The sequence below is a fragment of the Nyctereutes procyonoides genome, unplaced genomic scaffold (assembly GCF_905146905.1).
Source record: "Nyctereutes procyonoides isolate TBG_1078 unplaced genomic scaffold, NYPRO_anot_genome, whole genome shotgun sequence".
NCBI classification, from domain to species: Eukaryota; Metazoa; Chordata; class Mammalia; order Carnivora; family Canidae; genus Nyctereutes; species Nyctereutes procyonoides.
This window is the reverse complement of record NW_026575128.1, coordinates 623,915-635,684: the sequence shown is the minus strand read 5'-3', so window position 1 is coordinate 635,684 and position 11,770 is coordinate 623,915. Positions and strand designations below refer to the sequence as shown.

General features: G+C 45.8%; 1 protein-coding gene across 1 annotated transcript; it reads left to right on the top strand.

Annotated features, from left to right (window-relative positions):
* Positions 1-205: 205 nt before the first annotated feature.
* Positions 206-10,193, top strand: CUNH1orf50 (chromosome unknown C1orf50 homolog). Its single transcript, XM_055341727.1, has 5 exons — positions 206-317; positions 427-551; positions 7,209-7,295; positions 8,016-8,147; positions 8,495-10,193. The coding sequence occupies exons 1-5, from the start codon at positions 239-241 to the stop codon at positions 8,690-8,692; spliced, it is 621 nt and encodes a 206-aa protein (XP_055197702.1). The 5' UTR covers positions 206-238; the 3' UTR covers positions 8,693-10,193.
* Positions 10,194-11,770: the final 1,577 nt, after the last annotated feature.

Sequence of the window (11,770 nt, the reverse complement as noted above, 5' to 3'; positions counted from 1 at the left end):
GCCCGCCCCCGGCCGAAGCCCCGCCCCCAAGCCCGGCCGCGCATGCCCAGGGAGCTTGCACCGCCTTTCTGACTACCCGCAGGGCTGGACCGCCGTGGCCCCGCCGTGGCCCCGCCTCTGGGCGGGGCTTCCCGCGGTGTTGTCCAATGGCTGCGGAAGGCGGAAGCCCCGCCCACGGGCCTTTGTGCGCATGCTCTTCCGCCGGGCGGCGCGAGGGCGCGGGGCGGTCTCAGGAGTGATGGCGAGCGCTGCCCAGCTGGGCCCGGCTGATGAGGTCCCGGCCAACGGAGTGGTCCGGCCGGCCACGGGTCGGGGAGGTAGGCAGGGCGGGAGTCAGGCGGGGAGAGAAGCCCTCGCGGAGCCGCTCGTCCCCGGGGCTGCGCGGGACGCCGAGGGCGGGTGCTCACGGGCTGTGTTCCTGCGCAGGTGCGGCGGCGGCCCTGGTGGAGCGCAGCTCGAGCCCCGGCGGCCTGGCCCTGCTGAGCCCCTACCACACCCACCGGGCGGGGGACCCCCTAGACCTCGTGGCGCTCGCACAGCAGGTGCAGAAGGTGAGGTGCGGCCGCGCAGCCGGCTCGGCCGCCTTTGGCCTGCGTCCTACGACGGGGACCTCACAGCCTGGGGTCGCATTAATTAATTAATTAATTTATTTATTTATTCTTAAAAGATTTTATTTATTTATTCATGAGACACAGAGAGAGGCAGAGGCACAGCAGAGGAGAAGCAGGCTCCATGCAGGGAGCCCCACGTGGGACTCGATCCGGGGACCCCGGGGTCACGGCCTGGGCCGAAGGCAGACACTAAACCGCTGAGCCACCCGGGCTGCCCCTGTCTCCATTTTTTTTTTTAAATTTTTTTTTAAATTTTTATTTATTTTATGATAGTCACAGAGAGAGAGAGAGGCGCAGAGACACAGGCAGAGGGAGAAGCAGGCTCCATGCACCGGGAGCCCGATGTGGGATTCGATCCCGGGTCTCCAGGATCGCGCCCTGGGCCAAAGGCAGGCGCCAAACCGCTGCGCCACACAGGGATCCCCTGTCTCCATTTTTTAAAAAGAGATTTTATTTCCTTATGTGACACAGAGAGAGAGAGAGAGAGCGCGCACAAGCAGAAGGAGGGGCAGAGGCAGAGGGACAAGGAGACCCGACCCCCCCCCCCCCCCCGGACCCGGGGATCATGACCCGAGCCACCCGTCTCTATTTTACAACACGGGGAAGCTGGTTGTCGTTTGGAGTTGGTGGCCTGACCCCAACTCTGATCTTCTGAGACCAAAGGCTCCTTCAGCTGCAGCATGAATGCCTATAATCTGGTGGAAAGTTCTGCACAGCACTTTGGATATTCAGTATTTCATTTGGGTCCCAGGACAGCCCCACAAGGTAGGCAGGACAGAAGTTACTCTTCCCATTTGAGGCATGAAGAGAAGTTCCTATGGAAGTTCTGTGGATCGCGCTATCGCTGCAGGTTTTGCAGGAATGCATAGTCCACTTACTTTAAACTGCTTCCTCTGAGATCTTTGTCTGTGACCTGAACACTTTGAGAACTAAACATCTAGAAGGACAAGGGCTCTTAAATTTTGTTCTGTGTTATTCACTGGACACAACATTCCCAAAGCCAGTGCTTAGATATTCATTGCTAAAAGTAAAAAAAGGAGATATGAAATAACAGAAAAAACACTAGAAGTTTGGATACATGCATGTTAATCCCACTTTTAACTTCTTTTTTTTAAGATTTTATTTATTTATTCATGAGAGACACAGAGAGAGAGAGAGAGAGGCAGAGACACAGGCAGAGGGAGAAGCAGGCTCCATGCAGGGAGCCTGATGTGGGACTCGATCCCGGGTCTCCAGCATCATGCCCCAGGCCGAAGGCCACGCTAAACCACTGAGCCACCCGGGCTGACTTTTTTTTTTTTTTTTTAAGTAGGCTCCACACCCACTGTGGTGCCCGGCGGAGCTTGAACTCCCCACCGTGAGATCAAGACTTGAACTGAGATCAAGAATCTTTGACTTAATCAACTGAGCAACCCAGTCCTCCCACCCTCACCCACTCTCCATACTAACTTACATTTAACTTGAAGCAAATTATTTTTCTTTGGACTTCAACTCCTTTTTAAAGATTTATGTATTTGAGTGGGCGGAAGGGGAGAGGGAGAGAATCTTCAGGCAGACTCTGCTGAGCGATAAGCTGTTTTGGGGCTCAGTCTCAGGACCCCAAGGTCATGACCTGAGCCAAAATCTAAGAGTCTCAGGCTTAGTTGAGCCACCCAGGCACCCCTGGACTTCAGCTTCTTTATCTGTAAAATGCAGAGTTTCAACTAGGAAAGCTCGTAGATCTAAAGCTATGAAAACCGAATTCCATCTATATTTATCAAGACTTCCAGTTGTAGAACCCTCTTCACTGTGTAGCTGTAGGACCCTACTGCTTTAATGCTTCCAGTATCCCTTCACCCTGTATGCACTATCACATTTGGCCTTGCCTAAATTCAAAGGTCTGTATTTTGCTCAAAATTATTTTATAATTAATGTGTTCAAATTCCCTCACACATACATCTCCGTATTTCAGGATTTTTTGTTTCTTAAGATTTATTTTAGAGAAAGAGTGAGCATGCACAAGTGGGAGGGCCAGAGGGAGAAGGAGACAGAGAATCTCAGACTCCACACTGAGCATGGAGCCTGATGCAGGTCTCAGCCTCATGACCCTGAGATCACAACATGAGCTGAAACCAAGAGTTGGGTGCTTAACTGACTGCCAGCCAGGCATTCCCTGGCTGGGAATTTTTTTTTTTTTTAATTAAGAAGTATTCGAATGCCTAGGAAGTTGCCTTTGATTCAAACTTTGTGACTTCTCTTTTCTAGAGAGGTGGGGAGCAAAGTATAACTTTCACGGATTAGGAGACTATCATGTCTCTTTAATTGGATCACTTATTGGGAGGGAGGCAACCAGGTCCAAAGCTTAGGCAAACATTCTCACGGGTTACTGAGTGTCCGTCATCTTTATTACGGTAGCCTGAAACAAAGAAAGATGGAACACCGTTTTTGCCCTTCATTGTATAATCTAGTGAAATATAGAGGGTGCATCATTGTGCTCCCTCCTTTTCTCCAATATTGTCTGTCACTATTGAGCAGCTGCCATAAAACACTAGAGTCAAACAGATCGAATCAAGCGTATTTACCGTCTGTGTCCTGACATATATTTTCTAGCAGGACCGACTGCTTATCAGCATGCCTATCGGCCATTTCCGTGTTAATGTGTGTACAGAAAGCTCAAGAGGTCTGGTATTAAGGCATGAAATTTGGAATCAGACTGATCTATGTTCAGATCTTCAACTGCCGTTTATTAGCTGTGAACCCTTGGAGAGGTTGGCTTCACCTCTCCGAGTATAATTCCTAAGTTACCATCTCCAACTACATGAGGTGTAATAAAAACCAAATGAGATCATATATGTGAAGGGCCTCAGCGTGATTGGGGCTGGAGCTTGTGTTTAGTCATTATAAATCCTCTTCTCATTTCTGTTTGAATTAGTCTCTTCTGTTTACAAGGAAGAGATTTGCTGCTACCAACTTAAGAAAAAGACTAACAATGAGGCCACTTTCTAACCTAGAACTGCCTTAGCTCTAGAAACCACCGACTCACTCCTTGGCCACAAGGTCCCTCATTGTCTTTGGAACAAAGTGCAGTACTTTCACTATGGGCCATAAGGCCTTGCATGACCTGGTCCCTGGCCCTTTCCTTTTTCAGACCCAAGTCAATTGTCATCCTCTGTAAGGCCTTGCCTGTGGAAGGCCATACCCCACCCCATCCAAATGACGTACTATTACATTGAATTTGCCTCTAGGCTACATATGTGTTCCAATCCCTGCAGTCCTCATCACTCCCTGTTATTAAACCAGTTACTTCACTCACTTCTTACCTTTGATCTGCTTGTACCTCATTAATTATGGTTGTTTGTTTCATGGTAGCACATCATTATTCTGAGTCCGTATAATACTGGCTCTAATTGTCTTTCTGGTTGGTGTCTGTATTACTCACCAGAGCTATGCTGTACATTACAGTAGCCTCTAGCCACATATGGTTCTTGAGCACCTGGAATGTATGTATGGTTAGTGCAGCTGAGAAACTGAATTTTACATTTTATTTAATTTTAACTAATTTACATTGCTAATCGATTGAATCATTGAACAGTTTTAAGTATACTTGGAACAAGCAAAGTACAGCTCTTTCAACTGTAAATTTATGAAGTCCAAATAGAGATTGAGTATTTCCAATCAAAATTTGGCATCCCAATTGATAGTATGTAAGTATAAAAATTATACTTAATATGAAATGTAAAATATCTCATTAAAATTTGTTTTATAGTGATTATATGTTGGAATGATGGTGTTTTTTTGACATACTGGGTTAAATATATCATTAGAATTAACTTTACTTATTTCTACTTTTCACTCAACTGCTAGAAAATTAAGAATTACATATGTTACTTGATTCATACTCTTTTTTCCCAAGGAAGCCCAACATTTTATTTTTATTTATATATTTTTTAAGATTTTATTTATTCATGAAAGACAGAGAGAGGCAGAGACATAGAAGGAGAAGCAGGCTCCCCGTGGGGAGCCTTGTGTAGAACCTGATCCCAGGAACCCAGGATCAAGACCTGAGCCAAAGGCAGACACTCAACCACTGAGTCACTCAGGCATCTCTAAACCTCAAGAAGTCTTTTTTTTTAATAATAAATTTATTTTTTATTGGTGTTCAATTTGCCAACATACAGAATAACACCCAGTGCTCATCCCGTCAAGTGCCCCCCTCAGTGCCCGTCACCCACTCACCCCCACGTCCCGCCCTCCTTCCCCTTCCACCACCCCTAGTTCATTTCCCAGAGTTAGGAGTCTTTATGTTCTGTCTCCCTTTCTGATATTTCCCACACATTTCTTCTCCCTTCCCTTATATTCCCTTTCACTATTATTTATATTCCCCAAATGAATGAGAACATACAGTGTTTGTCCTTCTCCTTTTTTTTTTTTAAAGATTTTATTTTATTTAATCATGAGAGATACAGAGCAGGAGAGAGAGAGGCAGAGACACAGGCAGAGGGAGAAGCAGGCTCCATGCAGGGAGCCCGATGCGGGACTCGATCCCGGATCTCTAGGATCACGCCCTGGGCTGCAGGCGGTGCTAAACCGCTGTGCCACCGGGGCTGCCCTGTTTGTCCTTTTCCAATTGACTTATTTCACTCAGCATAATACCTTCCAGTTCCATCCACGTTGAAGCAAATGGTGGGTATTTGTTGTTTCTAATGGCTGAGGAATATTCCATTGTATACATAAACCACATCTTCTTTATCCATTCATCTTTCGATGGACACCGAGGCTCCTTCCACAGTTTGGCTATTTTTTTTTTTTTATAAATTAATTTTTATTGGTGTTCAATTTACCAACATACAGAATAACACCCAGTGCTCATCCCGTCAAGTGTCCCCCTCCGTGCCCGTCACCCATTCACCCCCACCCCCCGCCCTCCTCCCCTTCCACCACCCCTAGTTCATTTCCCAGAGTTAGGAGTCTTTATGTTCTGTGTCCCTTTCTGATATCCACAGTTTGGCTATTGTGGACATGGCTGCTAGAAACATCGGGGTGCAGGTGTCCCGGCGTTTCATTGCATCTGACTTGATTCATATTCTAAAGGCATGTGTATTAAGCTGTAATCTTGCAGAGTTAGGGACCTCTTTCTCATATTTGCCAGTGCATCCAGGGTCTGGCATGGTGTCTGACACACCCTGGTTGTTCAATCTCTGTTTGTGGAACAGATAAATCCTTGACCCCGTCTACTCAGTTGTTGATGTTCTTGTGTGATGCTGCCTTATACCTTGCGCTTCCTTAACTAACCAGAAAACTCTCTTAATATTTTTTTTTAAGATTTTATTTATTCATGAGATACACAGAGGCAGAAACACAGGCAGAGGGAGAAGCAGGCTCCATGCAGGGAGCCCGATGCGGGACTTGATCCCGGGACTCCAGGACCACACCCTGGGCCAAAGGCAGGCGCTAAACTGCTGAGCCACCCAGGGATCCCCCTCTCTTAATATTTCTTAGTTCAAATTTAACATCCTCATTTCTTCTCCTTAGTTGTATATCACTGGGCATTAATTGGCTTTTCCTGAAAGTAAACAAGTAGTCTTTGACAGATTTCTGATGCCTGAGTGATAATCCTTCCCAGTACATGATATTGGTCACACCAGTCTCTGGCTTTGAAAATTATTCGATTTATTTTATTAAGCAATTTCCATTGCCTTCAGTTGCATTTCTTAGGGCATGAGAAGCAGTCTTGTTTGTACATTACAACTTTGTTTCAGGTCTACATCCTAGTCTTTAAAAATACATTTGAAGGTAACAATTAGGAATGCAAGTATAAGTTAAAATGTAACTAGGTTTGATGTTAATAATTCAGACAAAGTAATGGTCAGATTAATAGGTAGTTTCTGTGTATAGCTAGATTCCTGCATAACAGGTGATAAAAGCCAAATCACAAATGTCTTTGGATTTTTATTGTAAGACCCTTCCCCGATTTCAGAAAATATTTATTTATTTATCTTAAAAGATTTATTTATTTATTCATGAGAGATACACAGAGACAGGCAGAGACGTAGGCAGAGGGAGAAGCAGGTTTCCTGCAGGGAGCCCAATGTGGGACTCCATCCCGGATCCCGGGATCATGCCCTGAGCCGAAGGCGGACGCTCAACCACTGAGCCACCCACGCGTCCCTGATTTCAGAAATATTTAAACAGAAAACAAATGGAGACCAGAGGAATGGGTGGGTTTACTCAGGCAAAGAGTAAGGGGGAGAACACATCATATCAAGGAGAGGACATATTCAGTGTATTTGGTAGCCTGTGAGAGCAGGGCATGTTGGGGACTGCAGAGGTTCAGCGTGACTAGAATATAGAGTGAAAAGGATAGAAAGCTTGGGACGTAGGAAAGAAGGAGGACTTAGCTCCGTGGTGTGGGGCATGTCAGGCTTCTCATAAGCAGTGCTATTTGGGCTGGGTGGGGAATGAGGGAGATGGGTGGGAGCTCATGGGGGAATGGTGAGGACAAGAATATTCTTTAGGCATCAGCAAAGAGGTTGAGATAACTCCTCATGCTGGGATCTGAGAAGAACATCGTAGAAGTCTGTCCTTTTTCCACCCACCCTTTGGTTTTGTCTCCTTTAGGCTGACGAATTCATCCGAGCGAATGCGACCAACAAACTGATGGTCATAGCTGAGCAAATCCAACATTTACAAGAACAAGCTAGGAAGGTAAGTAACAGCTTTTAGGCAGGCATTCGTTTTCTTGATTTTATTCACAGGATTGACTGATCTTGCTTCTCGTCGTTTAACTTACCTGTCTTCAGCAGAACCTCCTAGAAATATAGAAGTGTTGAGTGAAATAGAAGAGGCCCAGGAGGTTAGGAGTAAAATCAGCTTTTTCACTGGGAGACCATTTCAGTGAAGTAAGGCATTTTTTTGTGTGTGTGTGTGAAGTAAGGCATTTTGAGGGGAAAATAGGTTCTCAGTTATGAAAGAAATATACTTAGTACAGAAAAATAGGAAATAAATTTAAAAGCCATTCAAAGCTAGTGATGTTCAACATTTTGAAATATAATTCTTTGAAAGGCATTTGTACGGCTTAGTAGCATAGTCCAACTTTGGTCTCTTCAGAATCATCTGGAACCTACTTCTAAGTCTATGGGAGAGCAGTTCTTTTTTTTTTTTTTTTTAAGATTTTATTTATTTATTCATGAGAGGCACAGAGAGAGGCAGAGACACAGGCAGAGGGAGAAGCAGGCTCCCTTTAGGGAGCCCAATGTGGGACTCGATCCCGGATCCCGGGATCACGACCTGCTCAATCGCAGAGCCACCCAGGCATCCTGGGAAAGCAGTTCCTAAGCTTTAAGTAGTTTACAGTGAGGGATAATCACAGGATGTGAGTGCCTGTTACATCCGATACTTAATTTTTCACATCTCCCTGGTTCTTAGGTATTGGAAGATGCTCACAGGGATGCTGACTTGCACCATGTAGCTTGTAATATAGTAAAAAAACCTGGCAACATTTACTACCTTTATAAACGGGAGAGTGGTCAACAGTATTTTTCTATTATTTCTCCAAAGGTAAGAACATTTATTTTTGCGCAAAAATCTACTCTAGCCTTTGAGAAATTCTTGGCCGTATGTGTGTGAAAATGTAGGCCTAAGGGTTTAGTAAATGTTCTCTAGAAAATTGGAGGTGTTGTGAGCCCAGGCATGATTCTTAAAAAATATACATGAAAAATACACGTAAATTATTTCACAGTCATTATCTCTGTTAAGGGAGGTGTCTGATGTGTGAGGCAATGAAGATGATTCTGACTGGTCTGAAGTGGAAAACCAAAAAAGAAATTTGTAGCGTAAAGTGAGGAAATAAGCCCAATTTCTTTACCTTCTCCTCCGATGAGAACTGTCTCCTTTGCCTTCTCCAGGAATGGGGTACAAGTTGTCCACATGACTTCCTTGGTGCCTACAAGCTACAACATGACTTGTCTTGGACTCCATATGAGGACATTGAGAAGCATGATGCTAAAATCAACATAGTGGACAAGTTGCTAAGCCAGCCAGCGGCCCTGCCTCCAAGCACTGAACCCACTTTCCAGGGACTGACTCAGGAGAGTGGGCTCTGATAAACAGCTCCCATGACAAGGACCTGTCACCTCTTTGTTGGCCTCTTTCTCTGCCTTGATGGGAGGTGGCCTGAGAATTGAGGTGTTGTGGGTGAATCATGAACTTCTTGAAAAGAGACCTTGTGTGGGGTGCCTGGGTGGCTTAGTGGGTTAAGCGTCTGCCTTTGGTGCGTACTCTCTCTCTCTGTCTCTCTCTCTCTCTCCCTGCCCCTCTCCCTTCCTCTCTCTCTCCCTCCATCCCTCCCCCTCTCTCCTCTCTCTCTCTATCTTTCTCTCTCAAAGTCTTAAAAACAAAGAAAAGAGATGTTGTGTGAATATAAATGCTGCTGTTCTTACTTTTAGTTAGGATGGTAGTGAATCATATCAGTCTCGGGATCCTCTCTGGGTCACAGGTACCCAGTCAGTCACTTTCAGAGTATTGGCCGCTTTCCTTTTCCTTTATATCCATCTGTTCTCCCACAAGTCAGAGCATTAGGGAAAGAAGAGTTTCTTCCCATGTAAAGGTTGATGAGGCATTTTCCAGAGAGGACTGTTTTTCATCTTACTGTACCCGGCAATGTTTGAGATTGGGTTGAGGTTGAACATAGTGGGTTAAAAAGAGGCAAACCGTGAGAGGGGCCCTTAACTGTAGAGAACAAGCTGAGGGTCGCTGGAGGAGAGGTGGGTAGGAGATGGGCCAGATGGGTGGCGGGGATTAAGGACCACACTTGTTGCGATGAGCACTGGGTGTTGTACGTAAGTGATAAATCACTAAATTCTACTTTTTTTTTTAAACATATTTTTTAAAAAAAGATTTTTATTTATTTACTCCTGAGAAACGCAGAGAGAGAGAAGCAGAGACACAGAGGGAGAAGCAGGCTCCGCAAGGATCGACGTGGGACTCGATCCCGGGACTCCGGGATCACACCCTGGGCCAAAGGCAGACGCTGAACCGCTGAGCCACCCGGGCTGCCCTAAATTCTACTTTTGAAACCAGTATTGCATTATATTTTAACTAAGTAGGATTTAAACTAAAACATAAAAAAAAAGAAAAAAAAAAAAGATTGGGTTGAGGCTAGTGTAGTTCCAGCTTCAGAGGCATCTGGGAATAGGAATGTTGGGTAATGGAGGATGACGAACCACTTGGTTTGGCTAGACCAGGATTGTGCAATTAGGGTATTTTGCACTTTGGGTGAGGTTTGGCCTGCCTCTTGCTCCTTCTCCCTCGCTTGAGTGACTGGAGAATCTGAGGCAGCAGCAGTAGGCAGGTTTGGGGAAGGTCGACCTATGAACTTAGAGGATTCTAGACTTGGAAGAGCTGTGAGAGGCTGCCACTGCCCACCGCCTGAGTCTACTCTCGCTGCACCGAGGACGAGAGCCACAGGTTGGCCATCTGCAGCAGGCCAAATCCATCTAAACCGCAGCTTTAAAATCTCGTGGGAGAGAGAATAGTGGGTGAGAAACAAGAACAACAGTCAACCTGTTGACTCAGTTAACTCAGATTAAAACTCTTTGACCTGAATTATTCCAGAATTTAGCAGCTGAGTTACTCTCGTTCTAGACTGGACTCTTGTGGGACTCTACCTCACTTTGTTTGTTTGGTGGAATTACCTAAATTTACAGCATATCCAGTGTGGCTGAACTTCCTCCAGGCCGTGTAATGTATCATGATAAGCCGGAAGAGGAGAGAGGTGTACTGGAAACGGCAGTTGCCCAAGTTCCCGCCTGGGTGTGGATGTCTCTTGTGCTCATCGGCTTGGTAACACCCAACCCCATCCCGGGTTTCACGGCCTTTCCTCACTGGGTGCTGTAAATGGTCCAAGAGGACCTCGCACAGGACAGGGCTAGCACCTGACAGGATCGCCCAGGTGATACTTGGTCACTCAGGTCACAGGGGGAGGCTCTGTGGAGTCAGCTGCAAAAGCCTCTGGTGGGGATGGCATAGGGGACACACACACACACAGACACACACACACTCCCACTAGTGAGTGGTATAGTAGTTGATTCTGATCCCAGAAAGTTTCCAAGGTTTTCCCAAGTTTCTGACCTGCATGGTAATGACATATTGTGAGCAAGTGCTTATTAGTCATCGGTTGCTGCACACGTGACCAGAAACATGGCTTGTTTTTTTTTTTTAAAGATTTTATTTATTTATTTATTTATTTATTTATTTATTTATTTATTTATTTATTTTTAATTTTTTTAGCATACACAGATTCTCCTATTTATTCAACACCCATTCATTCCAAAAAGACGTCTATTCGGCCTTCTATATGGCAGGCACAGAGACAGGCTCCATCCCCACGGGGTTTCGCTCTATGTCCGCAGAGTACTACCTGCAGTCTTTTGAACTTCCTATCAGGAGCCTTAATGCTGATTTCTGAAAGCAAAACAAGCAAGTCCACAGTTCTCCTTCATACTCCCCAGCAGACCCTTGGGTTCTCTCCACAGAGTTGAACTGTTGTGATACTTACTGAGTCATTGATTGTGTAGGTCAGTCACAGAGCAGCATTGCCATCCAAAACAAAAAGGAGGAAAAAGGAGTTTGCAAGTAATTGGGTCTCACGAATCGTGGGGAGGGAATACTGAAGCTGTGACAATGTTTCTTAGTGCACCTTTTCTCAGAGCCACATCTCTCCAGATGTGGAGACATAGACGCAGCCCCAAATGTCCCAAAGCCAAAGTGCAGGTCCTGAGGAGGACGGGGGTCCTGTCAGTGTTGATGTGGCCCCACATTTTCCTCAAGCCTCACCATAAGACCTGAGGAGGCTGGGGGCTCCTGTCAGCATGGACGCGGCCCCAAATCTTCCCAAACCTTCACAGTGGGTGCTGAGGAGGCCGGAGACTCCTGTCAGTGTGGATGCAGTCCCCACATCTTTATTTATTTATTTATTCATAGAGACAGAGAGACAGGGAGAGGGAGAAGCAGGCTCCGTGCAGGGAGCCCGACGTGGGACTCGATCCAGGTTCTCCAGAATCATGCCTGGGGCTGCAGGCAGCGCTAAACCACTGCGCCAACCGGGGGCTGCCCTTTTTTTTTTTTTTTTAAGACAGAAACATGGTGTTTTAAATGAACACACATTTATGATTTCATGGTTT